This window comes from Brachycentrus maculatus, unplaced genomic scaffold (genome assembly GCF_059751285.1).
Source record: "Brachycentrus maculatus isolate JH-2025_06_01 unplaced genomic scaffold, ASM5975128v1 h1tg000007l, whole genome shotgun sequence".
Classification (NCBI taxonomy): Eukaryota; Metazoa; Arthropoda; class Insecta; order Trichoptera; family Brachycentridae; genus Brachycentrus; species Brachycentrus maculatus.
In genome coordinates, this window is record NW_028280762.1 from 2,956,244 (window position 1) to 2,975,510 (window position 19,267).

General features: G+C 30.6%; 1 protein-coding gene across 1 annotated transcript in view; it reads left to right on the forward strand.

Annotated features, from left to right (window-relative positions):
- The window catches only part of LOC148313636 (dopamine D2-like receptor), a 487,962-nt gene that overhangs the window by 432,189 nt on the left and 36,506 nt on the right, over positions 1 to 19,267 (forward strand). Inside the window, exons 3-4 of the mRNA XM_088259723.1 lie at positions 855 to 964; positions 5,941 to 6,193. Coding sequence (XP_088115849.1) covers positions 855 to 964; positions 5,941 to 6,193 — 363 coding nt within the window. The remainder of the gene's footprint in view (positions 1 to 854; positions 965 to 5,940; positions 6,194 to 19,267) is intronic.

Sequence of the window (19,267 nt, forward strand, 5' to 3'; positions counted from 1 at the left end):
ATCACTTGAGCCATTTAAATGCCAGGTCGTAAGCCCTGGAATGCTCAAGTTTCCGTCATCTTTCGTATACAAACTATACTTCGTCTTATTTGAGAAATCTTTAGTACATATATTGATATTTCATCCGTAGGGTGATGTCCGGTATGTGATGGAAAAAATGTAATTGGTTAAAATATAAGTTTAAATCGATAAAAATATAAATTTTAAAATGCGGTCAAAATTGTGCATATTACCACGGGATTTCACAAAGAATTGTTATCTAGATGTAATATCGATCACAGCTTCCCAACCTTTTTTGTCTACCGCCTTCCTGGCGCAACATGCACGAATTTCTGGAGAACTGGAGAAGAAATTTAGCAGAATGTTCCCTAGATAACATTGAGATGGATTTGGAAAGTGGAATATTGTATGTGTTATATCGCTCACTCCTTTCAAGAACGTCATAAATCAAAAAACATGATTTTTCAGGAGAATGTTTGTATTATTAAAAATAAAATACAATGTTTTAAAAATAAATATCAAGCCACTTACTGAATGTTTTACTATGTAACAGATCTTTTAAGGTAAAACCTGAAGGTTTTTTCTCCATTTGAAAAATATTTAGAATATTCAAAAAAATTATTAAATAATACTTTTTCTTCAAAAAGCAAAAACAACACTTTCTGCACTGGCGGGTTAATATTTTGTTAAAAATATGCCACTTTTGCTGGGATATAGTACATTTTCTAGGCATTTCGAAAACACAACTCAAAATTGACGATTTTTTATTTATAACGTTCTTGAAAGGAGTGAGCGATATGTGTTCTTAAATATGATAATTCAATGTATTCATTTATGTTTTCTCTTCTTTTCAGTTTAACGGAACCTGGGCGCTTCCACCATTCGTGTGTGACTTCTACATAGCAATGGATGTCATATGTTCAACATCAAGCATCTTCAATTTAGTAGCCATTTCAATTGACAGGTAAATATTAGTATTAAACATAATATTGTTGACATTAACAAAGAACATTATAATTTATAATGCATGGAAGTGAAGCAAGACGTTGTCAAAAGAAGGATAGAAGTAGATTTGCAGTTGAAATGTGCAGTCAGTGCGACAAAATTATGTATGATAGGTGTCCGGATGGTGATATAAGGAAAGAATGAAGGCTGAGATAAATATTATTGTTATAATTAAGAAAGGTTTGTTGAGATGGCTTATAAAAATAATAAAAAATCATGGTCTTCGATCCCTGACTTTTCGGGTTTAAAACAGAATTTCGTCAATTTTTTTATGGTGTCGGTAATGAAAAAACTCGGTGACTAACAAAAATTGTAATTTACTAAATAAACAGTTTTGTTTATAATAAAAAAAAAATTAAGGTTAAAATATTGAATTGAATATTTTCAGTATTGCAAAATCATTATGTATATACACATATACAAGTTCTGGTCGATAATGGATAGAATGGTGAATGTTACCCGTGTTTCATATGATCACTTAATCCATCCTTTGACAAGTCGTACACCTTGTAAATACCCAGAAATCCATTTTCTTCTTCATCTTATATTGAAAATTTAACTGATTTATTCCTTTAATTGAACATTAAATTATTTTTACTATGCAGTTCACGTTTGTATCTATAAATCTAATATAGTAAAAACCCACTTAAGTCGTATCAATAAATAAATAAATGTCCCATCTTACGACATTCCAACGCAGGTAGCTTTCCCAACATCCGACAGTTAAATGCCAATTCGTGTTATGATCCAGAATGCCATAACTGTATAATTTTATAGAGAAATATGACGTAAATGCCTTATGACTCCTACGTCGGCATTTCATCATATTATAGTTCATACAACAGAAAGATACCTTTGATGCCTATAGCACATTTTAGTATTTTACATATTTGTATGTTTACACATATGTACGTGGAATTTGTACTTATGTATGTACATCATAACATGTATCTACGTCAAATAGAGGAACGTTCATATTTTATGAGATTTGAAATTCTAAGCCATATGCAACACTAATGAATATGTCACTGGAATCGTGATACTCATGTGTGACAAATGCTAGTAGCATTAATTTATATTACATTCTACGTTTACGTACCTCTCTGAATGATTTATTTGCTTGTTAATTAGTAAAACTAAACATTGCAATTTATTTTGAATTTTTTTGCAATAAAATAAGTGCAACACGTTTATTTTAAATGATCCACAATATTAAATATAAGATTTTATATGATACTTCTACGTTATTTGAAATTAAGACATTTTAATCTGAAAAAATGGAATTATGAAAAAAAAAGTATGTCAATAGTACTGCATTCATAGAATGCCAAAAAATATTACTGTATTTTCTGGACGATAAGACATACAAGGATCGACATAATACAATTTACTCGTAAAGGAGCATAAGTACCACTCTGAAATTTATCTATCAATTTTTAAAATGTTTGGACTATAAAACACATTTTCTTCCTCAAGACGAATTCTATTTTTGTTAAATTTTGAAAGTTAAGGTAATTTTTATTATTTTAATACGTTTAAAAAAATGGAATAAAAATCACATCATACACGCAAATCAAAAATACACATATGTTACGTACCAATTTCTGAGTAAAATAAGTTACTTAATGGTTTCAAAGAAAAATATTAAATTTACTGTTATTCATGATCGTTGCGATGTATTGTCATAATAAAAATATATCTTTATAATAATCACAGAACTAATCGACAAAATATATTGACAAAACTAGTTTGTGTTTAAAAGAAGTTAAATATATTTTTTCAGATAAGTTACCTACCATGTATAAAAAAAGAGTAATTTTTTTAATGAATTTAGTACTAAGTCCCTTCAAATTAAACATTTAATAAAATAAAATAAAAGTTTCTCTTATAGCGGTTGTTCGGACAGTTCACACTCGGTTCGTCTGAGAAATCAAGATAATTTCCTAAGCCCCAGACCCTATCAATCTTAATTATCAGTTTCCGGAACACATCTCAAAATGGCGACGGCTTCCGGGTGCCATTAGGCATCTGAGATGCTGAAAATTCTCGGCTTAATTCGGGCTTCAGTCACTCTTGAAACATCCCTCGTAATGGACGGTCTTGCGTAAACACAATAGAGGGTTAATTGTGGAAGCGAATTGTAACGCAAATGACAAATAGAGCCTGCTAAACTAACACCGATTCCTTAGGTATATTTACTAACTACCCTTAAATTAATTTATGTCGGTAAATTGATTGTTAATTTTATTATTTAATAAAAAATTGAAATTAAAAAAAAAAAGAAAAATAAAGAAAAAAGGTTTTTATATAACAAGAAAAAAAGGTTTTAAAAAAAGAAAACTGTGTAACACACACTTTATCTTTTATTTAATAATTATAAAGTAAGGTTTATAAATATAATAAAATAAAAACTTTTACAAATTCTCGGAACCTAAATTTACACCCATTTCACACGAGTTCAATAACAAGGGGTGCCCTCACTCTTCTTAATTTTAGAACTACACCTGTAGAAGGGTATCCTATTTAAAAAGGTGCCCACTTTTATTTAAAAAATCCAAAAATGAGATATACTATTACTACAAGTTCGAAAATTTGGTATTTTTTTGTATAATGATCTCTGTGACAAATGATTCATTTCCTTTTTTTTATTTAATCACACCAATGTGAAAATTATTTTTTTCATGTAATAGTTGATTAAACACATTTTTAGAAACAAAATATACTCACATACTTGCCGTGATGTCAAAAACATATGTATATTTAAAATAAACAATAAAAAATATTTAAATCAACAATAAATATATTGTTGTTATATGTTGTTATAATAATGTCTTACTAATCTGTGTTTTTTCATTATTTTATAAACTTTTATTGCTAAAAAGCTACATTATAATGTAATAAAACGGGTTTGAATAGTAAACAATAGTTTTTTGTCATTAATCTTGTATCAATAACAATTAATTTAAGTCAAAAGTATGAAACAAATAATTCAAATGAAAAATAGAGTTTATTATTGAATAACCTAATGTTTATAAAATTTTGAGTGTGTCCAAATACTTGTGCACAAATCTGGATTATCTCCAATTGTAGGAGTTATTTTTCACATTATTTTTTGACATCTCATGATGAAGAAGAATATGGAAGTCTGGGCATTTACGGGGTTGACGACCGTCATAGGCTGAATGTTATACGTGTGTAAAGTGATCACTTAAACTAGCCTATGACGGTGATGCCCAGACTTCCATATTCTTCTTCATCTTTTATGAGATGTCAAAAAATAATGTAAACCTTTATTTTTATAAACTTTTTTGTTTATTTAAAAAATATTGAAAGCCCATATTACGTATGTTTAAAATACCTTAAATATAATTTTTAACTTAAATATAGTTGTCATAATATTTTGGGATCCATGTTTTGTAGAAAATTATATTAATTTACAAAACAATCATTTTCCAGGAATAGTTTTGTTTTGTGTCAACAAAGTTTGGCATAACACGTTCATTTAAACAAAAGCTTTGTGCTTAGTTTGTGTCTACAAATAAAATCAATAGTAAAATGTCACGAAGAAGGCTTTTATTTCATCAAAATATATTACTGAAAGCTTTTGGTAAAAATATTTTTCATTCTGCTTTTTAAGCCATTGCTGACTAAGACAAAAAAGTCAATTTAATACTTCTCATTCAAGATCTTAACAATGAGAGCTTTGTTCAGTTATAAATAAATACCTCATTTACGCAGGTACAATTTACCATTGACTTCTCATTATCGAGTAACGAATTTAATATACAAGGCAAATATGTACAGCCTATTCATATACTTCAATCAATTAAAATGCTTTGTTAGTAACATTTACAGCAAACGTCTCAAAAAGGATTTCATTCATTGATTCGACATTACCTTTGTGCTTATAATACACTTAGTTTTTTATGCAAATCTTACTTAGTAAATACCACTTTTTCCAAAAATTTATTGCAACCTGTGTTTTGATCGTTGTTAAATACTGTATATTTCACAGTATACTTGAACAAATATTGCCAATTTAAATTTGTTTGACTTTAATTATTTTTTAACAATATTTGCAACGTATTCTTAAACGGTTTTCTATGATTATAAAATCTCTTTCTACGTGATTTTTAATACAACTTGAGAAATGCTGCATCACAATTTAAAGACCGGTATTTTTTCAAGTTTTATTTCATATATTGATTTGGCAGACACTTTTTAGTAATATAATAATAATAATAATAAAACCCTTATCCGCACCCCAATGGTGCATAGGGCACTGCGTCATATAAACGCAGTGTTATCTTGATCGTTTACACATGAAGGAAAGGTGATCAGCCCTCCGCTTCAGGTACCAGTCCGGGGTAATATTTAATAAATATGACAGTGAAAAAATCACTTATATTTATTTTACCCCCCTTGGGAATCGAACCCGGGACCTCCAGAACGGTAGCCGAGCGTGCTGACCATTACACCACGGGGGCGGTATTTAGTAATATCTCGTTATTATTAGTATTATAAGTATTTGAATGGTGATAATAAGGAAAGAATACAAGGCTGATATAAGTGATTTAAATGTTTAAAAAAATTGTTCAATTTTTATGTTAAAAGAAAAGCTTTGAAAAATACATGAATTTTGCGCCCATTGTGATGCAACAAATTGTTCACACCTACGTTTTTAATATGATCATATGTAGCAAATTTACTAAATCTATTACGTATTTTAGTTTTGTACTTTTTCATTTTATAGAATTAAATAACAGCAATGTGATTTTTTCCACATGAATTTTATTTGACCAGCAACCGGATTTGGTCGTAACCGACGACCAAATCCGGTTGCTGGTCGAATAAAATTGATGTGGAAAAACTTACATAATTGTAATTTTTTCTATAATATTTATTACATATTTAAATTGAACTACCCTTTTTCAGGTACATCGCTGTGACTCAACCAATTAAGTACGCCAAACATAAGAACAATCGCCGAGTGTGGCTGACTATTGTGCTAGTGTGGGTGATCAGTGCTGCGATCGGTTCTCCAATCGTGCTGGGACTAAACAACACCCCCGACAGGCTGCCCGATCTCTGCCTGTTCTACAACAGCGACTTCATCATCTACTCATCTCTCAGTTCCTTCTACATCCCCTGTATCATCATGGTCTTCCTGTACTATAATATTTTTAAGGTAAGATATTTTATTTTATTTAATATGGACTAAATATTATGCCGTTCTATTTTATCTTATTTCTACCAAATTTGATGATTTCGTGCATTTGAGAAGTATGTTTCTAAGGATGGGAATATTGATAAAGTTAAATATCCATTTTTATGAAAAATTTTTACATTGTAATCTATCTAGATTGTGAGTTTGATCGGAATTATTTTTAGCTTTGAACATATTTTTTTTTTACTTTCGTATGTAATAATAAGTGTTCATCATTGACGCCAGAACATTTTTTTATTCCCTTTTACAAATACAACTACATTTATAAATTTAATATCTATTTTTGTGACTTTCAAATGTTTAAAAGTCATAACAATAGTTTCGATTAAAAATACAACATATTTTTACATCTCAACAACATACATGAAGAAAAATATGAATATCTGGTGTCAGAATCTAAAAATAGCTCCCCTGTAAAAAAATGGAGAAACCTAGATTTGTGAACAAGGATTTAACACATCCAAATATGTAAAATACAATATTTCAAAACTAAAATATACTGTCCGTCTCCGCAGAGTAGTGATAAGGGCGTTTGACTACGGTTAAAATTAATGAGGGTGATTTTTACTCTCATATTTATTTCTAATCACCCTGGATCAATCACATTGCCTCCATACTATTAATAACACTGAATACATACGATGCAGTGCCCTATGTATTGTTGGGTGTAGATAAGTGTGTGTAAATATGCAATTTATTTAAATAATTATTTTATATTTAATTCATTGATTCAGCAATCACTTTGTTATAGAGTTCATCCATTTTTTATTTATTTTTACTTGGTAAATACGAGTACCAATATTTTTTAAAATATTTATTCATCACATCATTTAAATGCATAAGATTTTAAGAAAAAGTAGTATTTACTTAACCCTTTCTCATCCGAATTAATTCCTACGGATATAAAAAATATTTGACACTTGAAAGTGTGTACCTACTGATATATTTGAAATTAAAAAAAAAAAAATCTCCATATAGTTTAGAAGTTATTTAACGTTGTTTTAAAACAACACTGGCTTCAAGATGTAACAAAATTAGTAGTATGGAGATAAATGAAATATTTTTGTTGCTTATAAATTATATTTTATATTTATATATTATGTAAGTCTACTTCTTCTTAAATTTAAAATGATTCCTTTCAATACGATTTAATAATTTTATTTAGATCTGCGTTAAATAAATGAGATAATCCGTTATTTTTGAAAGATGTTTCTTTTATATTGTAATACAGAATTGAGAATTTTTTTATTCTTAAGAAGTTTAAGGTTAATACGACATAAAATGCTACATTCAATGGTGGTTAAATAAAAGCCTTTCCTCCAAGTTCTAACCCCTAGTAAATTAGCTATAATTTTTCCTTCCAGTAAGCTGAACAGGCGCTGAATATTTCACAGTCCACCCCTCTCAGATCCGGCAACCCTTACGCACGCCCCTCGCCCCGGAACAAAACTTACCCCTTTTAATACAGCTGTCGTAAGGGATAAGATATCCGGAAGTCAAAAGTTACCCGACGCGCGTAAAATCGCTCCCAAACACAATCCCGAACTCTCCTCAACAATTAGCCAAGTTTCATTGGTTAGTTTCCTGCCGCTGACCGCTTTCAGAACCACACTTTTCAGGACCGGAATGGCCAGCATTCTGTGTTATGCAAAACAACCATGAATTTTAATTACACTTTGAACTTGCTGAGCGGACTTTGCGTATGCGGTTACTTACTTATTTATGAAGATATTAGATATTTTGACTCGTTGCCACCGCAGATTGCATTTATTATTAATGCCTAGTTACAATCCAGATCCACCAAATAACTCTATATCTACGCAATCGCTACGTGATGGTAATTTGAGACTTATGTTTCACCCTTTTAAGCCTTGTGACTCCAATTTGAATATTAAAACTAACCTGGACTGGTATTTGAAAGTTATAATTATTCAATTATAAAGTTACGATCAAAATTACACTGCATGATGCAGTGCAGTTACATTTGCATCAGTGGGTGCTGATAAAGGTTACAGGAATATATGTGTATAAATAGGGTCCGCCATCTAAAGTTTTTTTTTTCAACTAGTGCTTATTTCGTGAATGGTAACACTTAGCTCATGTCTGATTTGACAGATAATTAGTTTTATCCTTCCGCTGAGCGAATATGGTTGTGTATACGCTTGAACAACGCTGGGAAATATTGCGACATTACTTTGAAAATCATGGTAATGTTGCAGAATGTGTGCGAAAATTGCGTACGGTTTTTGGAAGAAGAGAAGCACCGTCAGCTCCGTATGTTCGTTATCTTGTGAAAAAAGTGAAAGAAACTGGCATCCTCATCGATAAACCAAAGCGTGAAAAGCCAAAAACAGTGCGTACACCCGAGAATATCGATGTTGTGGCAGAAAGTGTGCGTGAAGCGCCATCAACATCAATTCACCGTCGTTCTCAACAATTGAACATTTCGGAGACATCATTGAGACGAATTTTGCATAAAGACCTTGGTATGACGCCATACAAAGTCCAATTGGTTCAGGAGTTGAAGCCAACTGACCATCCAATGCGTTTTCGCTTCGCTGAGTGGGCCTGCGATCGACTTACAGAAGATGCCGATTTTGCCAAAAAAATCATCTTTTCGGATGAAGCTCATTTTGATCTTGGCGGGTATTTAAACAAGCAAAATTGTCGTATTTGGGGCACAGAAAACCCGCACGCATACATTGAAAAGCCGGTACACCCAAAACGAGTCACTGTTTGGTGCGGATTTTGGTCCAGAGGCATAATTGGGCCATTTTTCTTTGAAAATGAGCAAGGAGTGGCCGTTACAGTCAATATATATATATATATATATATATATATATATATATATATATATATATATATATATATATATATATATATATATATATATATATATATATATATATATATATATATATATATATATATATATATATATATATATATATATATATTTATATACATATATATATATATATATATATATATATATATATTTATATACATATATATATATATATATATATATATATATATATATATATATATATTTATATATATATATATATATATATATATATATATATATATATATATATATATATATATATATATATATATACATATATATATAAACACACATAAATGTTTGGGTTCAGTGCTCACTTGCAGCTAGCAATGCTTTATTACCTCCTCCATAGAGCGTTGAACTTTCAAATCTAAGAAACTCCGTTAAATTGTTATTTACCTGATTCAAGTTTTGAGTTTAAAGGGCTTAAACTTTTTGATTCTCAGTTATATCTGCATTATTATTTTATAACCTTCCTCTCAGAGCGTTGAACTTTAAAATCTAAGAAACCTTTTAAATAATTACTTATCTGATCTTAGTTTCGTGTACTTGGGGCATTAATTTCATTCTTTATTATTCATCGTTCACTTTGTGTAATACCACTTTAATAAACACTAATTCGTAAATACCGGTTTCAGAATAATCATTCCATCATCAGGTCAATTAAATTAAATTATTACGGACTGACATTTTTACAATAATAAAGTTGTTATTTTATTACATGAAATACAGTTCCACCAAGAAATGTCAATAAAAATTTAAAATATCTAAAAACATTTTATTGATAGATTTGTTTTCGAGCGCCATTTTTGCTTGTTTTATCCGGCTTTCTTTTTCTGATTTCGATCGACCATCCTGTATCGCTCTCTACATGAGGATCTCATTACGGCTAGTTTCAAAGCCAATTTGTATAATACTGCCGGCAGCCGGCAAGTGTTGGCCGGAATCTGTTCGCTCCCGAACATGCACACATATTAGCAAGTTGGCTAATCCGGCGGACTAAACCGCTAAGCCCGCTTCCTAAACACGCCCGCAACGTCAAACTAAACTTGGTCTACTTAAAACTTGCGCCGCCACTGCGTCCCGTATCGTTTGCATAAAAGGATTTGCAACGTAAACGGTTTGAAAAAGTTCCCGTTAAACGAGTAGTCGAGCCCTCACGGAGTATGGAAATATCGACGGCTCCGGAGAACTTCTCCGCGTTCGTTTAATGCCGTTGCGTTGTGGGAATATTTCTACTAGGATTCCGAAACATGCACGTATACTTTTCGTAATGTAACCATTTTGAAACCAATAAATAATGTTCATTTTTAGATTCGGCGTTTAATGTGTAGAACTTTTTATTAAATTTACATATTAAATGTTGAAATCAAACACAGATTTTTTTGAGTATACATAATAAGATTTTATTGTTAAAAAAAGCCTCGTTTTGGCTTTTTCAAACAAATTTCGTTTGAAAATGACTTTGATAGTAACATTTATACTAAACAAAGTTCATACTAATACGGTATTTGAAAATGATGCGATATACATCGAAACACGTTTCACAATAGATTTTAAGAAATAGTGGTATTTACTAAGAAAAAAAATTATTAAAAATAATTTTCGATTGGGTAATCTAAATACTTATTTTGTAAGGTAACATGACAGTATCCTTATAATTCATCGTTCACACTGTATAATACCACTTAAAAACACTACTTGAGGTTGAAATTCTCGGACGATAGCGTTCAGCAGAAATGTGATTGGCAGAGCATGAAAACTTTACTCCAATCGCAATCTTAAGATGTGATATTATAACATTACTGATACCTCAATGTTCATATATAGCGTCTGACGTACACATCTATAATATGCGCATGCGCGACACTATTTTATTATATCGCTTTGTATCGTTGTGTATAAGTCTCTCTCTTTTGCTCCACTTGCTTGTGGCGACGGAATATAAGCTTTCTTTTTCCTTCTACCCACGTTATCTTTCATCTCTTTCAGGTAACAAAATATGCCTAATGAACGTGACGCATTCTTGTAATTTCACTTTCAATTCTCGTCCAGTTATAGATTATTGAATGGCAGCTAGAATGTTTCATTTCTAAAGTTACCTTAAATCTTGTTATTAATGTGTTTTAAAAAAACTTTCAATCCTTCCTTTCTTGCACGTGTTCATAATAACATTTTTACATTTTAACCAATGTGAGGAAAAGTTATTTCCCTTTTTTCATGTTTATCCTTCTAGACTTGTCACTATCGACTCAACCAGAGCAACAAAACTCATAAGCCGATAAGCCTCTACAAATATTATATTTTTCCAGCGAAATTTTCAGAAATATTTTACGTCGGCAGATTTTTCCTAGACTTCGTAAAATTTCAAACTCACTCAAATTTTGCGTACAGTACTTTACGCCATTATGCGTCTGGTTTACATCCATCTTGAATGATAGGACATATTCACGAGAAAAGTAGTACGCATTGAATTACCCAATTTAGGTAATTCATTCGTATTTATCGTAATTTATTTAGAATTTATTCGAGACAGTTTTTCCATATAGTCGTCTTTTTGCGTTTAATTAAAAAAGTTTGTTATTTTCAGATAAATTTATTCCTTTTCCTGGCTACATCCCAGCTTATTGTCCTTGTAGACTGACTGCTGGGGTCAGCTCTCCTCGTCCCCAGGTTATATGTTCTTCTGTCCTGGATGACGTTACCTAGGCCATGCCTTTGAATCATATTATTTTTCTGCTTCACCCATGAATTCCTTGGTCTTCCTCTAGATAACTTTCGAGGAAGATCCATTTCTATTACCTGGTTAACTACATGTTCGGATTTTCTGCATCCTGTATGCCCAAACCATCTCAATTGTCTTTTCTCTGCCTTTCTATTAATATCTGTTACGCCCAGGCTTCCGCGAATGCGTGAACTCTTTATTTTGTGAGATAAATTTATTATAAAATAAAATATATGAAAATATTTATTTTTTCTTCAAACTCACATGCGCACCCGATGACGCATAGGGCACAAAATCATATAAACGTAGTTTTAACTTGACTTTGTAACACAGATTTAGGAAGTAGACTCGTGTTTTGAACATGCAATAATTTCACTGTTATTGTAGGTAGAGTAATTCTAACTCTTGTAATGCCCCAAAGATATTATTTATGGTAATGTTTGATCATTCAACAGGAGAGGGGAGTGTTAAGTTTATTATAAAGTTGTACACTCTATGGCAAATTACGTGATTTAATTTTGCCCTTCTCTCATTTGGTAGCTCCAGGAACCCTGGAAATCCATCACAAACTTCTTTACTCACAAGTAACTAGAATTTGAAGCGTTTTCTGAACTTTGCTTTGAACCAAGAATATACAATTCGGATTTATTAAAGGAATGGAAATTAGTTCATACAGAGGTGCTAAGAAGTTGAAATTTGTTTATTTACAACTTCGGCATTCGTTTCAAACGAATTTAGAGCCTCTTTCATGCGAAATATCACAATTAATTTTCTCCAAGTTTCGAGTTCTAAACTTTCACCCTTAACGGCGTGTATGTGCGCCTTAAATTAAATTTATTTCGTAATTTTCAGACAGATTATACGAAAGTTACATGTTATATGCATGACTTACCCACAATACGCAATTGGGTGGCCGTTTAATGATATATATATATGTATATATATATATATATATATATATATATATATATATATATATATATATATATATATATATATATATATATATATATATATATATATATATATATATATATATATATATATATATATATATATATATATATATATATATATATATATATATATATATATAATATATATATATATATATATATATATATAAATATATATAAATATATATATATGTATATATATATATATATATATATATATATATATATATATATATATATATATATATTATATATATATATATATATATATATATATATATATATATATATATATATATATTATATATATATATATATATATATATATATATAAATATATATGTATATATATATATTATATATATATATATATATATATATATATATATATATATTATATATATATATATATATATATATATATATATATATATATATGTGAGATCGAAGATGTCGTCAGGAGGAGAAGGCAACGAAGGAGACAATGATATGCGCATGTGAAGAGAATGGAACCATCCGGGCTCCCCCACATTGCACTTTACGGCCATCCCTAAGGTAGACAACTCCCGGGCAGACCACCAAAGAGACAGCTGGGAATCGACATCGCATGAGGCTAATCTCTTCTAAAAACAGGCCACAAGGCCTACACAAACAAGAAAAAGAAGAAGAAAAAGAAGAAAAATGTTGCTCAAACTTTATTAAATGAATTCACATATTGAATGCGAGTAGCAGTTAAAATTTGCAATGGGAATATGAACACACAAATTTTAAGGTACAACTTAGTCAAATAAATTGGCTGCGCTTGAAAGCAGGGAAGGCTTCACAGCCTAAACAATAATTAATTTAAATGATATGCAAATTACATAAGTTTAATGTCCGTCTGTTGGCTTGGCAGAAACATTTAATTTACTTAAAAACTTAAACATACTTTGCACGAGGAAGTTGTCAACCGAAATGTGCTCAAGTTGTGGGCCATTAGTCAAAAGGTGTTAACTTGAAACTAAAGCCCTGAAAAGTTGCTACCTTTAAGCGGCTTCCTTTTTACCATATTCACACATACATAATTGAAACTTTTATCCACAAAAAAATAACGTCGTTTTTAATCTGCATGTCAGATTACAAATATTGTAGATATGTTACTCTTCCAGCGTTGATTTCAGTTTTTGTCAATATGATTTTTGTTAATGTCTCAACAAAGATGAAGATATCTAAATTAAAAACTAACTAGCCATCGTGCCGCTTACCTGCAACGGTAGGCAAAGAGAAGTAGTGTCGAGTTGTGGTCCCGTAGTTAGTGTCACGGACTCTTAAGTTAGAGTTTCTTGGTTCGAATCTACTCTACCACAATTTGATACCTATTTCTAATAACAAGCCGCTTAGGCTCACAGAAATAGTATGAAAATGAAATATTTTTATAAATAACAAAAACACAAATATTAAAAAAAAAATTAAAAATAGGGCGCAACATCACTCTGCCGTTGCAAACATTCTTCACCTCCTCCACATTCGTGAATCTCCTCATACATACCCGCATATTACTTCTATTAAGATATATATTCCAACAGAAATAAAAAATCTAAAAAAATTATAAATTAGCAAGGCCCACACTTTCTGAATGGATGGTTAAAGTGATCACTTACAAATACTATGTATATAATATAAATACTTTATAAGATATTAATGATTTGCTGATTAATTTGAATTCGCTAAGGCTAACAGTTTTTGAAAGAGATAAATGTAGATCTGGGTATAAAATATTAGATAGTTAGAGAATATGGAACAAATGTACGTTGTCATTTATTTTAGAAGTTTGTTTTCTGTGGATGGAAAGATTGATAAACGTATTAAAAGTGAACAGAATGCTGGGAATAATGTTACTAACAAATAATGCAATGAAATTAGTTGAAGTAAAGATAAACACATCAGCGTAAGTTACACTGGCAGTACACAATGTAGTCCTGGTACCAACTCTAATGTACGGAAGTGAAGTATGGAATTAACAAATGAAGGATAAAAGCATATTTAATGCGGTGGAAATGCGATTTTGCGTACGAATATGCGGCATAACTATATTTGACAGATGTGCGAATGGTGAAATGAGTGAAGAGTGCAAGGTTGAGATAGGCACTATCGACAAAATTAAGAAAAAAGTGTTGAGATGGTTTAAACATTTCAAAGGATTGAGTGAGGAAAGAACGATGAAACAAATATATGAGTCGAATAAAATTTTGAATAGAAGTAGAGGAGGACCGAGAAAAATTTAGCATGATAAAGTTTGTCAAATACTTGAAAGCTCCGGAGTCAGGTTCCAGAGTCGGAATAATTCATGAATAATAAGGGGATGCGCAAATGTCGAAGAGGCGAAAAATAATTGCAAAGACATAGTACGGCTGTCCAAACTTAAAACACAGTAAGGGACATTTTTTTTGTACTACTTTTATTTTGTATTTTTGGACTAAGTAGAATCTACTTAGTCCAAAAATGCAAAAAAAACGTATTACAAAAAAAATGTCCCTTACTGTGTTTTGAGTTTGGACAGCCGAGTAGTGAGCATTCTATGCTCTCTGCCTACCCCGGCTTTTCTTAAATTTGTAATTTTTGGTATAATTAGTAATTATTGAAGAATTGATTGAAATTTGTATATGAATATGATAAGGGTATTGAAAGTAGTAAAGAGGTACAATAAAATTCCTAAATCCTATGAAAAATTCATATTTTTAGTCATGTATTAGATTTCTGTAATGTAAAAACAAAATTATGAGTTGTAAATCACTGTTGATCCTGAAATTCTTTTCAGATTAAGAAAATTTATTTCAGCAATCAAAATAAGATTTATGTACAAAGTAAATTCTTTATTTCAAACACATTTCATTTTATAGCTTCATCTATTTATACTATAACTTACCTCACGAAATATGTAAATAAAAAGGAAGCGTGCAGAAATGTTAGCATGGCTGTAAAGAGTAGGTACACTTAAAGAAAAAAGGAATTCACTTAAAAATTGGTACCTATTTAAAAACATGAGTCTTAAAATTAATAAACATGTACCATTTATTAAAGAAAACATTTGTGATTTTACCACTTGAGTTTATTTTATGACGACTAGTTTCGGAAGCTAAGCTTCCATCTTCAAATCTTAATGTAAACTAAAACATAAAAAATAATTAACTATTATTTTTTAACATCTCATCAAAGATGAAGAAAAATATGGAAGTCTGGGCATTTACGGGGCTGACGACCGTCATAGGCTGTGATTGGAGATAATCCAGATTTTGTGAACAAGTATTTGGACACACTCAAACTTTTGTAAAAAAAATAAACTGTTCTTTAAATAAGGAGAGGAGGTAAGTAAGGGGGAAGGGAAGTTAGTCAAGGTGCGTAGTTTGAAAATAAAGAAAAATAAGAAAGCAAAGGTGAAGAATTTTGAAACAATATATTGTATTATTTATTAATTTATTATTAGAATTAAAGTTATTCTGGAATTTAAATTTTCTAAATAATTTATAATCTGGCTTTTGTGTGGTACTAGATATGGCAATTTTAGTTTATGAGAGTGGAATTATTACACCTTGTACCACAAAAATGTCAAATTATGAATTATCATTAATTATTATAAGTTAAAACCCAGTGTTATCTTCAAGAATTTTATCATATCTTACCACAAAGTAAATGCCGAAATAATAAATAAAATACGCATCACTTCAATTTTAATCACAATTTCATCAATTGGTGAAATGTTCACGAATTCAACTTGTTTATCTGTTTTGACACGATTCGAGATGAAACATTAATCGTTTATTTTATATGAAAGAAGATAGCAGAAACCTTCGTGAAATTTACATAAGTGTGGTTCTTTTCCAAATTATTTTACAAGCTAGGAGATACCTGCAAATAAAATATCGTTTTCAATTTTATAATATTTATCCTTAAAAGTTTTATTTTAATATCGTCAACTCCGGGTGCCTTTTGGTACCGAAAGACACCCGGAGTGGACGATATTAACAATGAACTGTTGAAATACGCAGGGGAAAATTTTAGTCGAGTACTACATAAACTGTCCAACAAGATACTTACAACATCTCATGTACCAGCCGATTAGAGGACTAGTATCACAACCTCTTTATTAAAAAAAGGACAGAAATGTAACCCGGATAACTACAGAGGAATATCATTGTTATGTTCAACTCTTAAACATTTCACACAGATCCTGAAGTCTAAACTAGAAGTGACCATACAAAATAGCGAAGAGCAACAAGGTTTCCAGAAAAATCGTTCCACCACAGATGCAGTATTTACAGTGAGGCAAATAAAAGAAAGGTATTGAATATAATAGGCCGGCATTCGTATGCTTTATTGACTTCACTAAGGTGTTTGACCGAGCCAGACTTAATGATATAATGCAAATAGGTACTGGCTGAAAGAGGAGCGCTCCCGAAAATAGTCAAGTAGCAACCAATTTATATACAAACAATTTATTATTATTTATTCAATCCGACAGAATTGAAGTTACACAAGTGTATAAAGTGGTCGCTTAAGCTAGCCAAATGCCAGGTCGTAAGCCCTGGGATGCGCAGCCTGCATCTTCTGCGCAGACTTTTTTCATAAAAAGGGAAGAATGACACATGTTTCATATCAAGTAGAGACACCTTTTAAAAAGATATATAAAGCTTATAAGTTTTTTTTTATAAACTTGATAGATCTTTTTCTTACCCTTATCTGCACTGCACCCTATAGTAAATAGGGTACTGCATCGTATTGAGGCAGTGTTATCTTGTTCGTTACTTATATAAAGGCAAGGTCATCACTCGTGCGTTTCAGGGACCAGTCCAGGGTAATGTTAAATAAATGTAAGATTGTAAAATCAGTAAAAAAAACTTTCCCCCTGTAAATTGAACCCGGGATCTCCAGCACAGTAGCTAAACACGCTAACTATTACACCACGAAGACGGACAAAACTTCAGAGATAGTTCGTTTTTAATTCATTATCCTTATTTGCAGGCTACGAAACGTGCAAGATAAATTATTTAAAATTAATTATTAAGAAGTAAGTGCAGCAGCTGTAGCAATATCTCCGCTATGCAGTCGTGATAGAACTGCATTGTACGGGTAGGCTAATTTGCAGATTGGTAGGAACTGCAGAGTGCAGTTATGCGCTGGATGCTGTGAAATATTTCAAGGAGGACAAAATATGGGATCACGTTTGCTCTGCACCCTAACGACTGCAAATTACACTGGTCTTTTATTGAATTACTTTTCGTAAGCGTTTCGGACCATAATTTCTATTTAAGCGGACATACATTCTGCGCTAATGCGAGAGTTTCTAGATTTGGATTGTAACAAAAAACGAAGTTTGGAATGTTGGAACCAAGGAATACTATTTTAAAAATGAAAATTACTTTTCATGTAATTTTCGTAAGAAAACAAGTAATTTCCATAAAAAACAGCTTTAAATAAGAAAACAGGAAGTTTTTGCTAACAGACATTTTATTTTTCGTCAAATATATCATAAATTACAATATTGTGCCCTCACTTTGTTTCTTCGTACCTAGGGCACATTTTAAATTATTTATGATTAAAAAATATGAAAGCAAATTGGTTATGAAATGCAATTAAATACAATACGTCATAATGATAAAATCTGTGCAGTAAATAGCTTCATATTTGTAATTAATAATTATTTAATTTTCACAATATTTTGAAATTATCCTAATAATAATCCAAACTTCCATATTTTTATTTTAAAATGCTTCAGATAAATCAGAAAGATTGATATTTCAATCAAATCTGGTTTCCATAATTGTGTTGCTAGATGAATACAGTTATTTTTTAAAAATATATAGCTATCATTTTCCTTGTTTTTTGTTTTATATATGTGTTTCTGATATATGTAGATATTTACCAAAATTAATAGTGGTTAAAAACAATATTTGTGTTTAATTTTTTTAATAAAGGAATATTTTTTTTACGCGAGTTAAAATTTATGTGTGTTTATTATTATATTCATATGTTTTTCTGGAAGCCGTATTAAATGACTTGAATCCTTAGTCGCGTAATTCATGATCATGATAAGGTTCTTCAAAAGCAAAGTTAGAAATGATGGTACCAGCAGAGGTACTCTGAATTCCTGTTAGAGGTAAACTATATTAGCACTGCTAAATAAATGGAAAATTTAGTTCTATTTACCTCATGGCAACTTCATTCATTCATTCTCAGGCAACTTACAAATATAAAAAAATTAGTATATATTTAAAAACCTTATCAAAGTTTTTTCAATGCTTTTTCAAAATAAGCAATATCTAGATTTATATTATCCACTGACACTTCGTGATGGAATTGCATTTTTAATATATTATTAGATTAAAACCAATATTTTTAGCTTTTCCACTTTATTTTTATTTGACCAGCGACCGGGTTTCGTCGTTACTGACGTGACCAGTCTGATGATGTCGGTAACGATGAGACCCGGTCGCTGGTCAAATAAAAATAAAGTGGAAAGGCTAAAA